At 37.7% G+C, this 14,477-nt stretch overlaps 1 protein-coding gene across 2 annotated transcripts in view; it reads left to right on the plus strand.

The window, feature by feature from the left end:
- UGP2 (UDP-glucose pyrophosphorylase 2) overlaps positions 1 to 14,477 on the plus strand; it is a 52,506-nt gene that overhangs the window by 14,767 nt on the left and 23,262 nt on the right. For both annotated transcript variants that reach the window (XM_004609185.2, XM_055120020.1), the window contains exons 2-3: positions 3,583 to 3,710; positions 5,083 to 5,190. In XM_004609185.2, coding sequence (XP_004609242.1) covers positions 3,597 to 3,710; positions 5,083 to 5,190 — 222 coding nt within the window. In that variant the 5' untranslated portion in view covers positions 3,583 to 3,596. The remainder of the gene's footprint in view (positions 1 to 3,582; positions 3,711 to 5,082; positions 5,191 to 14,477) is intronic.

The following is a 14,477-nucleotide window of genomic DNA, read 5'->3' on the forward strand; positions in this document are numbered from 1 at the left end:
AACCAGAGTTAGGGGGAGGGGAGGTGGGGGTGGTGGTGCTTATTATTCCAAAGGGGCTACAAATGAAAATTTTGTAACTGGGGGGGGGCACTAGATGAGGGGACCAACTAGTAGAACAGAGGTGGCCATAGACGGAAGTAAGGTCAGAAGGGGGACACTGTCAGAAAAAGGCTGAGAAGTACTGCTCTAAAAGGATTCTGTGGGTCTTAAAATTTTTTTATTTTTTATTTTTGAGTGTACTCATTTGAAGAATTTCTAATAGCTACTATGGTTATTTTTAAACTTTGCAGTTACATTTAGTTATATCTTACTTAGGCATTTACCAAGAATATAAGTAAGTTAAATATGGTTTTTTTTTTTCTGTCACGATTATTTTTGGAATGCCACGGTGAATGCTGGCTTTTATAATCCAACTTCAGCAGTGGAGCAGCAAGACTATAGATGTCTTTGAGTTTGACTAACAAAAACAAAACCATCACGTTAGAAATCATTAGTTTCTTTGGGACTTTGATGGTATTGGAAAAGCAATAAAGTTGTACGTTGGAACTGTCAACAGTAACCTGTTGCTTCATTACAATGAAAGTGTTTTAAAAAGACAAAAATCATTAGTTCTTGACTGTTTTATCTCTCTGTGACAGAAAATCAAATAATTCATGGTTCGTTAGTTGAGATTTAATATTTTTCCACTACAGGATTTCCAAAATTTTGGAATTGGCTTGAAGATGGGATGGGGGTGGGGATTAGGATGGAGTTGGTATCCTGGATATACATGGGGTAGAAGGCAGGGTTACACATTTTGAATTATAATACCATCTGCTAAGACTTGGGCATGTGTGGGTGATAATCACATTACCTTTAGTTTAAAATGTTCTGCTGAAGGTTTCAGGAGATGGTTCAAAGGGCTCAAGTACATGCTCTCTGCCAGTTGGAGGCCCAGGTTCAATCCAGTGCATGGTTACCTGAGCACCACCAGGAGCGATGCTTACTCCTGATACCTTATCAGGAGTAGCACCTTAGCATTGTTGGGTACCTCCTCAAAACCTAAAAACCCATAATGTTTGGAGTTCTTATTTGTTTGTTTGTTTGGGTCACATCCAGTGGTGTTCAGAGCTTACCCCTGGCTCTGCACTCAGGGATCACTTCTGGCAAGCTCAGGGGGGCAAAATGGGGTGCCTGGAACTGAACCCAGATTGGCTGCAAGATAAACACTGTACAGTCATTCCTCCCCTCCATTGGAGTTCTTAATTATCTATCATAGTTATGCAAACTTGCTTATGCATTTATAGGTTTTTGCAAATTTAATACAATTGCTATTGCTCTGGGAAACATCTTTAGGGTGTTTATGGGACACGTGTGTGTTTCTTATGGTGTTTCTTAGAAGTTGTTTATGAAACATAGTTTGAGTCATTTTGGTAGTTTCGTTGGAGTTCATATAGTCATGATACATTTTATGCCTGAAAAAACACTATTTTAGGATTAGATGTTGTATTTTCACCAAATATACATGGTATTTTGATATGTTAAAAGTATAGAAAATGATTTTGAGGGGCTATGTTGACTAAGTCACTTATTAATTAATATTCCTATGTTTAAAATTTTTTTAAATTGGGAGAGTAAGAGGTTGTATACACTAAATAAATTGTGTAAGGAATTTTATATAATTTTTCAATTTCTCCTCCAAAGTATTATACAAATATCAACTATGTTGGCTTAATTTTTTATATATAAAAATATTTCCTTTTGCCCAGATAACACATAAAATAATTCATAAGGTGTTTTGGGGCTTATTGAAGTATATTTCTTCTAACTTAACCAACATTTTATAGAAATAATTGGTAAACAAACTTTGTAAGCTTAAAGATATCTTTATAAAGTAAGATTAAACTAGGTATTGTGGATAAAAGGGACAAATAGATGAATAGTAACCTCATCTTTAGTTTTGTAAGTGGTAGACAGGATAATTAGAATAGCCTGTCAAACATGAAAGTTTTGTAACTATCTCACAGTGAGTCAATAATTAAAAAAAAAAAAAATGACCTGTCTTGGCATTCTCTCTGGTTCTTGGCCTGGAATATTTTCTTTTTCTGTTTTCTATTCTATTTCCTTTTTTTTCTATTTTTTATTTGTTTTCATTTTAGAGGTATTTCTGTCACCATTAGTGACATCTGTCTGTCATATCTTTTGGCCCAGCTATCTAAAAGTTATGATTGTCTTGTCTGACCTATATAAACACTGAAAAGTCTTGAAAAGATTGAGAACTAGAATTTGGGAGACAGCCTTATACCCTTTTTACTGTATATATCACTCATTCATTCATTCATTCATTCATTCAACTCCCCCCTAACCAGCCCCTAGTGCATACTGTTGATGCTGTTGAAATAACCACAGGCTGCAGACTTGCTTTGTTGTGGTACTCTGCATTCTCATTGAAGTGCTCACCTGGAGATGTGGTGTTGCACAGATGCTTGCTGGAGTTCCCACTCCTGGTTGCAGTATTGGACATCTTTATTTTAGGTGCCATTATTGTTGGGTATGGCATTGTCCACCTATGGTGCTCATAGTCGCCTGACTGCAATGTCGCCAAACAGCAGAGCTGCCAGGATTGTCTTGCCAAATGAGGGAGGTCAAACTGAATTTATGCTTGCATGGCCTTAGCCACTCTACTGTATCCCACCCCTCATCTCATTTTATTTATTAATGTATTTTGTTTCCGTCCTTTAACTTCATTGTTAATTTTGTGGTACCTGGCTGTTGTGCTGCTACATTTTTAATTGTAATGTTCGTTGGTGGTTGCACCTCTGTATTTTGGCACTTCCACATACCTAGCTGTAATGTGGCCAGAAGTTGCTTACAAAGCTAGGCACCATAGACTACAGAGCTTCCAGACTTAAATAGCAGAACTACCCAAGACCATGCTTAGCACACATATCAGTATCAGGGATTGAACTTGCAACTTCATGCTTGTAAGCATTCTAAGTTGCTGAGCTCTTCCTTTGGCCACAAAACCTGTCCCCTCATTTTAAAGGAAAAATTTTAATGCCAGTAAAGTAGAAGTTTCTGTTATTAGGGGGTCCTTTAGTAAGGAATATAAAACTGGAATGACTTCCTTTCTAAAATGGAAAGGATTCCTTTAAATATTTCATTTGTCCTATGGAAGGATGAAACTTTTGCTTCAATTGGGAAAAGAATTTGTTATTCTTTCAGGTCTCTTCTAAGGTACCGGTTCCATAAGAGTGAATTTCGTAAGACATTATTCAAATTGTTCTCATTTTTCTCCAGATTTTTGTCTAGGAGGAAAGACATAAAAAAAGGGATGAAAGTATATACACAAATGAAGATTTGGCCTCTTATATACACCTACCCATTTTCCCAGAAAGTGTTTAGTGCTTCAGATACATGATAAAAGCATGGAGTCATGTTTGAATCCATATCATCTTAACAGTTGACATTCCAGAAATCTTGTGAGAGAATGATGGAACCATGGTTTAGGTCCTTTACATTTCCTAAAACACTTGAAACAAATTAGCTGTTATTTACCAGGTGTCTGATATTTTTAGTTAATGTGATATTTTTTGCTTTAAGATCTTAGCAAAGCTATGTCTCAAGATGGTGCTTCCCAGTTCCAAGAAGTCATTCGACAAGAACTTGAATTATCTGTGAAGAAGGAACTAGAAAAAATACTCACCACAGCACCATCACATGAGGTTGAGGTAAAGACTTTGGTGTTTTTTCAAATTTCTTTTTCTACATGTAGCTTATTATAAACATAGGTTTATAATGTAGCTTATTATAAATCTGAAATAAACATAGGATGTCATATAGCATTAAAAAAGAAAATGGGATTGCTTAAAAATTTAGGATTTTTTTTTTTTCTTTTTGGGTCACACCTGGTGATGCACAGGGGTTGCTTCTGGCTCTGCACTCAGGAATCACCCCAGCGGTGCTCAGGGGACCATATGGGATTCTGGGAATCGAACCCGGGTTGGCTGTGTGCAAGGCAAATGCCCTACCCACTGTGCTATTGCTCCAGCCCCCAAAATTTAGTATTTTAGAGACAGAGTGATAGTACAGCAGGTGCAGTGATAGTACAGGAGGTGCAGGTGTGGCCGACCTGTGTTCATTCCTTATGCCACACATATGCTCCCCAGGAGTCCTGCCAGGGGTGAATTCTGAGCTCAGAGCCAAGAGTAAGCCCTGAGCCCAGAGCCAAGAGTAAGCCCTGAGCATTGCCAGGTTTCGGCCCCAAACAAAACAAGGTCAAATTAAGGACCTTAATTATTTACCTTTTATTTTAAAAGTCTCTTTTTAATTCTAGAAGGTTTATACAAATTATAGAATCATAATAAAATTACACTTTATCTGTGTTGTGATAGCTTCAGATGGATATCAGCATGAAAAGTTAGTTTGATAAATCCTGCCTGTCTTTCACAAAGAGTGAATTCTAATAGAACCATGATACTTTCAACAACTATAGAAGGGATTTCCTGAAATAGTAATTCCTTTTATTTTCAATTTTCTGTTTGTATTAATGTTTTGAGATTTGATGTATTTTGTTCCTTTTCATCTATTTGGTGAATATTAATTTTTCACGGAAAAGAGGAATATTAAGATATGGGTGAATAATAGTAGAAAAACAGTTGGAATATCTCATATATCAAGCAGTAAATTATAATTGTTATCAATAATTACATGATATTGCTCAGCCAGGAAAGGCTTGTTGTGTGTGTGTGTGTTTTTTTTTTTTCTTGCTTTTTGGGTTACTCCTGGCTCTGCACTGAGGAATCACTCCTAGCGGTGCTCAGGGGACCATATGGGATGCTGGGGTTTGAACCCGGGTCGGCCATGTGCAAGGCAAACGCCTTACCCGCTATGCTGCTATGCTGTCGCTCCAGCCCCATGTGTATTCTTTTAAATGTGGTTTTTACTAGCTATTTTTCTGTTTAAGTTGGAGTATAAAGAAAAAAATCTCTGCTATCCTCCATATCCTAATAGTGTAAGAATTTAATTAAAAGATAATTATATAATAGGTCTATGTAATAATAAGCCTGTTGCTATTTGTAACAATGTCTTCTATTTTCATAGCACACTAAAAAAGACCTGGATGGATTCAGAAAACTGTTTCATAGATTTTTGCAAGAAAAGGGCCCTTCTGTGGATTGGGGGAAAATTCAGAGACCTCCAGAAGATTCGGTAAGTTCTAGATAAAATAAGAAAATTTAAGGTAATTTTAGGACATTGGTTTAACTTTAGGGCTGTGTTAACATAGAGGACCTGTAGGAAACACCACTTTATCACAGATAGGTATTATGTTACATTTTGTCTCCCCATACTGAAAGAACAGAGATAGCTTTCTGCTACTTTTCTTTCTGTCAGACCCAGCTTTCCTATCCTACATAGAACTTACTTCAAGTCAATCCAAATGCTTCTGTTAACTGCAATAAAGAGGTGTGGTGATCTAGTATCAACAGATTCAAATCCTTGTGCTCTTGCTGCTGAGTTTTGTGTAAATGAGGGTAACATCAAGTGCTTTATGTATACGCTTCAGAAGATCATTAATGGTGCTTTATTAAGAGATGTATGTGGAAACATGTTGAGTTTTGAAGCATTTTGTAGATGTTTAGCACTTAGTTCTGCCATCATATAGCACCATCAGCCTAATAATTAGTGGTAGTAGTTGTTGATGGTGTTCATGTAATGTTTGTGTACTAATCTTGGAGGCCTGTAAATGTGTCCTAAACAAGTGATTGCTAAATGAATAATCTAAATTAAATGATAAAAATAGATTTGTTGGGACTAGAGAGATAGAAGAGCGGGTAAGGGTCTGTGGCCTACCTGGGTTCAATCCCTTGTATCACAGGGTCTCTGGAGCACTGTAGGAGTAATCCCTGAGCACAGAGCCACGCATCGGCTCTGGGCACAGCCAGGTATAGCTCAAAAGCAACACAAAAATGTTTTTTAAAGTATAAGTTTGTTATATTGACTTTTCTCCCTTACTGTCAGCAATTTTGATCTTAACTGCTTGAAATACCTTTGCAGATAGAAAATACATATTGGAATTATTGTACCTAGAGAGTTTTATCTTTTTTGTTTATTTTGACCCGGGTCTACTTCTGGCTCTGTCTGTAGTGTGGTTAGAGAGTTGTTCCTGGTGTGCTCAGGGATCATGTGGAATCATCTTGGGTCTCCCTCATGCAAAACAGGCTCTCAGCCCATTTAGCTGTATCTTTGGCCAATAGTTTATCTTCATATGTTTATACTCTTAAGTAATCTGGTATTGGTTTAAGAGCAGGGTAAAGTTTACAGTAGGGGTTCAACAAACTACTGCCTGAGGCTGCTCTGCTGTAGCCTTTATAAAGTTTTCTTAGAGCCTAACTTATGTATTCATGTGTATACTTTCTGTGGTAGTTTAAATAAATGGAGTTCATATATTTTCCTGAGAAAATCATTTTAGTGGTAAAATTATTTTTATTCTTAGATGTAGAAAAAAATTCAATTCTTTTTAATTTTTTGCTTCTCTGTTTTGTTTGGGGTCCCTATCTGGCTGAGCTCAGGGCTTATTCCTGGCTCTATGCTTAAGAGTCACTCCTGGTGATGCTTGAAGATCATATGCAGTACCAGGAATTGAACCCCGGCTGGCCATGTGCATGGCAAGCTCCTTATCCCCTGTATTGTCTCTCTGGACCACAAATTTAATTTCTGATGTTATAGCCTACCTGTTTTGAAGGAAGCTGCTCTGATTGTTTCTTTCAATATATTTCAAAGTTTAAATTCTGCCTTACCAGTGAAGAAATCTGCCTTTCTATATTTTGAGTGAAGACATATATACATGTGTATATGTATATGTATGTATATGTATATATATGTGCATATTAGAATTTCTTGAAGTGGGGATTGCAGTGTGGGGAAGGAAGGAAATTGAGGGATCAAGGGATTAGAACTCCCTGGGGATTTCCTCTAGTTCAGTAGTACCATCCCAACAATGCCTAACAAATTCTTTTTGGAGGCTGTGCCCCTATAGTAGGAAGACATAGTTAGTGTTAAGAATTCAGAATTGATAGGGGAAAAAGGAGGATATGGAAAATAGAATTCTTAATGTCATAATTTTATGAAGTCTTTGTTTATGAAAGTCTGTGTACATTAAAATATATCATTATTTTGTAACTTAAATTTTGGGTGTCCCTTATAGGTGAAATTGTTTGCCATAGAGGCATTGGGAGGGTTGGGATTGGAGGATGGGGATACTAGGGACATTGGTGGTGGAAAATGTGCACTGGTGGAGGGATCATTCTGTGACTGAAACTCAGAGATGAAAGCTTTGTAACTGTATCTCACAGTGATTCAATAAAATATAAATAATTTTAAAAAATTGGGGGGTGTCCTTAAAAAATGTGTTTATAATCCCATATAGGAGGTTTTGGAAAGTGGAAACAAAAAGTGTTTGCTTTTTAAAAATATGTTATTTGCTTCTTTAGGGACAAATACATTTTATACTCTGCATATTAACAGGTTTTGCAAATAGATCTGAGAATACAAATGAAGAGTTAATATTAATTCTTTACTTCCATATACTCTACCACTTCCTCCTTGTCTCCCATCCCACATCCCCACCCCCATAAAGATTTTCTTTGTGGCCAGAGAGATATATAGATTAATTTTCTTTTTATATGACTTTTTAAAATTAACATTAGGTTTTTGTTTTCTTTAATGCCTGTGATAATATCTTCCAAACCAATAACAATAATAATAATAATAATAATAATAGCATTATTATTGTATTTGGGCTTGGGGTGGCATACTTGGTGGTGTTTGGGGAATTGTATGTGATTCTGGAGAATGAACCACAGTCAGTCACATGCCAGGCCAGTGCCTTTACCCCTATTCTATCTCCGTGGGCCCCAAAGACATTATTGTGGGAGGCTAGTCCTTTGAAGTGACATTTATCATATCAATGCTGCATTATAGGTGTATATGCATAGACATTATCATAACAGAGATTCTATGTTATTCTATGGGAGTTGGTAAGGCACTTGAGTTAGCTACCTGTTTTTTAATTCAAGTTTTATTAGAATACAACCACACTCTTTTATTTTCAGGTTGTGTATAGAAGTTGTCATACTACAGTTGCAAAGCTGAATAGTTGTGTTTGAAACTACATGGCCTGTAAAATCTAAAATATTTTCCCTTTCTTTTTCGAAACAAATTTACTAAAAAACTCCACCTTAGTGTATTCATTTTAAAGTATCTGCAGTAGTTTTATTTACTACTTTGTCCCCTCAGAAAACTTACACAAATGCCATTTTAAGCTCTGGTGATCACTGTTTAGATAAAAAAAAAAATTTTTTATATATACTATGTTGAAAGACTTTAGTTAAGCATTCCAAATTTTATATTAAATTTTGCTTACTCAACTTTGTCTTCTATATTGAATACTTTAGCTCTGACAGTGAACACACTGAATCCATATTTTACTGAATTCTGGTTGAGAACAATAACCCAATTTATCAAATTGTATTATGAATAAGGCTCTGCCCCAGATTTGTGAGTGTTAACTAAATTTTATAATCAAGCTTATCTTTTTTTTTGGGTCACACTCGTCCATGCACAGGGGTTATTCCTGGCTCTGCGCTCAGGAATTACTCCTCGAAGTGCTCAGGGGACCATATGGGATGCTGGGAATCGAACCCGGGTTTGGCTGCATGCAAGGCAAACACCCTATCCACTGTGCTGTTGCTCCAGCCCCAATCAAGTTTATCTTGATATTTAACTATACAAATAAATAGTGCTATTTTATATATAACATATATGGTTAATATTTTATACTATAACAAGGAAGGGACCAGTTTCCATATAATAGTTTTGTTTGACCACTTCATTGTTTTCTAGTGACACCATGAGAATATCTTGACCTTGAACAGATTTCATGTTTGAGTTTTTGTGGATGGAGATGGATAGAAAATAGATGAAATCAAAGAAGGTGTAGAACTTTTTCAAAAAAGTACCAACAGGTTCTTTTAATCCCTAACTTAATATGTATTATCATCTGGCAGATGTCTCATTTATATGAAAAATGTTCTTTAAGGAAGGCATTGTTTTAAAGTTCTCTAAAGAAAAAAAAATAAAGTTCTTTAAAGGGTGAGGGTTCACAGTGATTTACTAATAAAAAATTTAAAATAAATAAAGGGTGAGTATATTTGTGAGGGAGAAGGAGACATCTAAAGTCAACTGTTTTTTTTTTTGCTTTTTGGGTTAGACCCGACGATGCACAGGGGTTACCCCTGGCTCTGCACTCAGGAATTACTCCTGGTGGTGCTCAGGGGACCATATGGGATGCTGGGAATCGAACCTGGTTTGGCCGCATGCAAGGCAAATGCCCTACCCGCTGTGCTATTGCTCCAGCTCCTCAGCAGTTTCTTAATTGAAACATAGAACTGACATAAAACCATGTACCATCGTGGTATTTACTTCAATAGATTTTTCTATGTCACTCCATAAAATAAGTGAGATCTTTTGTTACTCTCAACTATCTCTACAAAACATTGGAAGATGTGTGTTTAAATGGCAAGAGATTCTAAGAAAGATACAATACATGTGTACAGAGTAAAATCGCAGATTCTTTTTTTTTTAAGGAGAATAATAGAACTTTGTGCATGTAACATCTGCACATCTTTTTTGAAAGATTTACTAGAGGCAGTTTGCTAAAGGATCTGACATGATGTGACCCAGGATGGTTTGCTTTGAGCATGGTGAAGAATTCCCAACTGTTTTCAGCTAATGATAAAGCCAGTAAAGACTTGTTTTGTGTATGTGTAAAGATAAAATATATCCTGAATGTACAAGTATTGAACAAAAGAAAATTGTGATATTTAAGGAGTACATAGCTGGATACACAGAATTTTATTTTTCATTTGACATAAAGTTTTTAAATGGTAATAGTTATAATTAGTATTATAAGCAAATGTACTTAGTAGCTTTTGTGAGAGCTCTCTTTTCTTACCCTTTGATCCCATAATGAACTGAGAAATCCTTAATTTTCTTTCACATACTTTTATATATAGGATCTTTATTTCTCTATGAGGACTTAACTAAGTAAACTGATCCATTGCATGTAAATCTTATTTATTTTTTTTCTTTTTGGGTCACACCTGGCAATGCTTAGGGGCTACTCCTGGCTCTACACTCAGAAATTACTCCTTGAGGTGCTCTGGGAACCACATAACCATATGCTCTGGGGACCCCACCATAATGCTGGGGATCAAATCCAGGTGCAACCCTACCGGCTGTTCCTCTGTAAATCTTTTTAATTTAGTGCAGGAAAATTAAGTCAGGGCCTCACACATGTGAGGCATAGTCTTTATAACTGAATCACAATGCTGGCCCCTGACCTGTGCTGTTGCTTCTTTTATCCCTCCTTCGCTCCCCCCTCCCTGCCTTTCTCCCTTCCTCTTTTTCTTCCCTCCCTGCCACCCTTCCTGTGTGTGTGTGTGTGTGTGTGTGTGTGTGTGTGTGTGTGTGTGTGTGTGTGTGTGTGTGTGTGTGTGTGTGTATGTCTGTAGTGGTGGGGAAGGAGGAGTTTGGCCCTATCAGTGTTCAGGGTTTATCTCTTGCTCTGCTGAAGGACCACCCCTAGTTGTGCTCATGGATCATTTGCTCATACGCGATTCCAGGGACTGAACATAAATTGGCCACATGAAAGACAGGAGCCTTAGACACTGTACTATGTCTCCAGCCCCTAGTCTTATATTTATTTTTGAGACGGGGGTGTTGTTGGTGGGTGGGTGGTGGTGTTGAGGCCACATATAGCAGTGCTCAGGGCTTATTCCTGCTTTATACTCGAGGGTCATTCCTGGTGGTGCTTGGGTGATCATATGTGGTGCTGGTCAACTGTGTGTCATACAAACCTTACTCTCCCCACCCCACACTGACCTCAGAGTCCCTACCCTAGAGCCTACCCTAGAGCCCCTTTTTAAAAGAATTTTTTTATTAGTGCAAACACTCCTGAAATTCATATGGAACAATAAGCCCCCACAAATAGCTAAAGGAATTCTTGGGGGAAAAAAGATGGGAGGCATCACCTTCCCTATCATAATTCCATTCTTGTCACTTTTTTTTTTTTGATATTTCACTTTAGGAGCAGTAGTGGTAACTGTTTGGCTACTTTAACACCATTTCTTTGATTACTTCTTTGAGAGATTCTAGGAAAGGTTTTTGTTTCTAATTGTTCCTCTTGTTTCTGAGTGGGGAGAAGGAGTATACTCCCACAGAATCTAGCTTATTAGGAAAATAGTAGCGTATGTGTATATTAATATTACTCTTTCATTTTGGTTTTGGGCCACACCTGGTGGTGCTTAGGGATGGCTTTGCACTCAGGAATCACTCCTGGAGGTTCTCTGGGGACCATATGGGATGACGGGAATTGAACCAGATCAGCGCCATGCCAAGGCAAGCACCTGACTTGCTGTACTATCTCTCTGGCCCCATGCCACTCTTTAACATTGCCAATCCCCCTTTCTCACTCTACCCTATGGAATTAGTTAAGTATTATGGCTCTTGGCCTGGCCCATTTTGATGCCAGTGTAGCTTACAGCTTGCCCTGGGTCCATCCAGACCCTCGTTGGAACCCTGCTTTTGGGGTGTTAGGAACTAAGGTCAACTGAGGCTTAAGTCGAGTAAACAAATGCCCAGGAGTGAATATTATTTGGAGTCAATTAACGCCCAAGTTTCAAAAGCATAGCATTAACTGTCTTCCTGTGTCTATACAAAAAGGACATTGCTCTGAAGTGAACTATGCAAAAGACATAAGGAGAAGAGAAAAGCATTATTTCACTTACAAATCCAGAGTCCTTAGAAGGATCTGACCTTACAAGTCAATGGAGTCTCATTTGGGGATAAAGGTTGAGGAAGCAGAGCGCAGAGAAGAGGTTACAGATAAACACAGAGGAATGGGAATGCCTTGAAAGCACTGTGAATGGTGTAATCCAATACCTAAGCTCCCTGCAGCGAGGGAGAAATGACAAACCAATGCTATCCTATTCTCTTCACCTCGCTCTGTGTGTCTGTGTGTGTGTGTGTGTTTGTGTGTGTGTGTGTGTGTGTGTGTGTGTGTTTTGCTGGGAATTGAACCGAGAGTCTCAATCAGCAAGATAAGTGCTCTACCAGTATGCCGTATCTTCAGCTTCAGCACTTTGATCTCATGTTTGTGGAGGAAATGGATTCAGAAACAAGTAACTATAGAATGGTGTGATAAATAATTCATAGAATGCTGTGTAAGCATCTAATTGACATCAGGGCTGAGCAATACATCTTAGCATTATGATCAACTTCTGGAGTAACCTTGAGGCAAGACTTTACTGAGAATGAGAGGTAAATCAGAGAAAAGCAAAGCCTTGAGAACCATAGAAGTCTAGAAGAATAGGCTTGTATCATCTTATTCACTAGTTATGAGGTATACGTTATATTTATTTGCCTTTATGTGATCTAGATCCAGAAGAAACGATATGAGGGCTGGAATGATAGTATAGCCAGTAAGGTGTTTGCCTTGCACGCAGCCGACCCAGGTTCGATCCTTGGCATCTCTTATGGTCTCTCAAGCACCACCAGGAGTGCAAAACCAGGAGTAACCCCTGAGCATTGCTGGTTGTGCCCCTGCCCCCACCAAAAAAAATGCCATGAAGAAACACCCCAGAAGAACAGCATGGGAAAACCAGCAGCTGATTCTTTTTGCCTGCCACTGCAGCTCTGATGGCTGAGAACCTTAACCAGTGGGAGCTATAATTTGAGAGACAAAAGTGGTGGAAAATAAGAACATAAGTTTAATGATAAAAATGCTTATACTTGCTTCTCCCCCCCTTTTTTTTCTTTTTTTTTTTCAAGTAAGGACTACTCCCAGCAATATCTGGCATATCAGGGGCCATTCCTTGCAGTACAGTTCAGTTTTGGGCCCAGAGCTGTGGTGTATAATGAGGCAGAGGGCCTGGTAGTCCTGGGGACCTTCTGGGCCACCCCTGTGATATTGGGGAAATGGGTCCATGTGATACTGGAAATGAGTATCAGTGTAGGACCCTGCACTGCAGGGTTTTCAGCAGCACCCCTTCGGGATGTAGCCACGCTCCCTCTGTATTTAAATTCTCATAAACTTCATAAAGTTAATGAGAATTTTCATTCTAGTAGCTTCTGTTTCTGAAGTGTCAGGTGTATTGAGGTATAATTTACATAAAAAGCAAACAAATTCATCCTTTTTAGTGTATAGGTTTTTTGAATTTTGGAAAATGTAATACAGACCTGTAATTACCATCATAGTAATGTATATACATAGTAAGATATACAGCTTCTCTATCATCTCCAGCCATTCCCTCCTGCTGCTTTAAAATATGCTTTTTCTTAAACTCTTACGGGACTCTGTTCCCATGCTATCTCTTTCCTTAAACACTCAAGAAAATTTGTATCTTTCTAAATGATTGTCTTTTCTTTCTTCTAGACTTTTCTAAAGAAAGAGATCAACAGAGCCTCAATTCTCAATACTTAGTTTTTGCCCTCTCACCTTAATGTTGCAGCCTTAATCTCACAACCTACCAGCGCCACCTGTCCTTTTATTTTTCATAGTTTTGCCTTTCTTCTTTCCCTGCTTTCACTTTTCCAGATTGCTCTAAGGTGAATTATATAATTAAATTAAAGTGTACATTACACTGTTTTAATCTCTAGTTATGTAGTATTCAAGAATTTAAAGCCTAGGATAGAGTACAAAAGAATGCTATTAGTGGCTTCAGTTTTTGTCTTTAAGGGAATTTAGTATTCCTGCAGTTGTTCTGAGGTATCTTTTGACACAGTTATGCTAACTGGCTGGTTGACTGAGAAGACAGATGGAAGTGATTTTAATGAAGAGCACTTAGTCCTAGCCATGAGCATTATCAGAGATTACCTTTACATTTTTTTCTAATTTAGTCAGCGTTAAATTAATTACAGAGTTAGCTATTCGTGAGCGGGTTCAGACACAGCGTTTTAACATCAGTCCCTTCATCAGTATCTACTTCCCTCCATGGGATTGCCTTTTGGACTTTCCATCTCCTCTCTCAGTTTCCAACTCTGGTTGTCTACCTTTTTCCTTTATAATTCATGCTAATCTACACTAAAATATTCTTTGGAAACTACCACCTTAAACCAGTATGAATTTAGGTCAGATGCCTCACAAGGTTCACTAATTTCATGACTTCAGACGACTTCTATAAAAGGTCGATAGGCATATATCTGTTGATAGGGTTTGAATTTAAAAACAACTATCTGTAATTACTATTTTTTCCTCTTGTAACTATCGATATCCAAAAGTTGGGACTGGATAGATAGTGCAGCAGGTAGGGTCTATCCTCATTTTCAGTTGGTTTAAAGTTCATTGTTATAGTGGAATATTATTGTTTTTCATCTCTTTGATGTATTGGAAGTTGTAACAGTTTTCAAAATTTGAATAGCATGGTTTTATAATACAA

The sequence above is a fragment of the Sorex araneus genome, chromosome X (assembly GCF_027595985.1).
Source record: "Sorex araneus isolate mSorAra2 chromosome X, mSorAra2.pri, whole genome shotgun sequence".
NCBI lineage: Eukaryota > Metazoa > Chordata > Mammalia > Eulipotyphla > Soricidae > Sorex > Sorex araneus.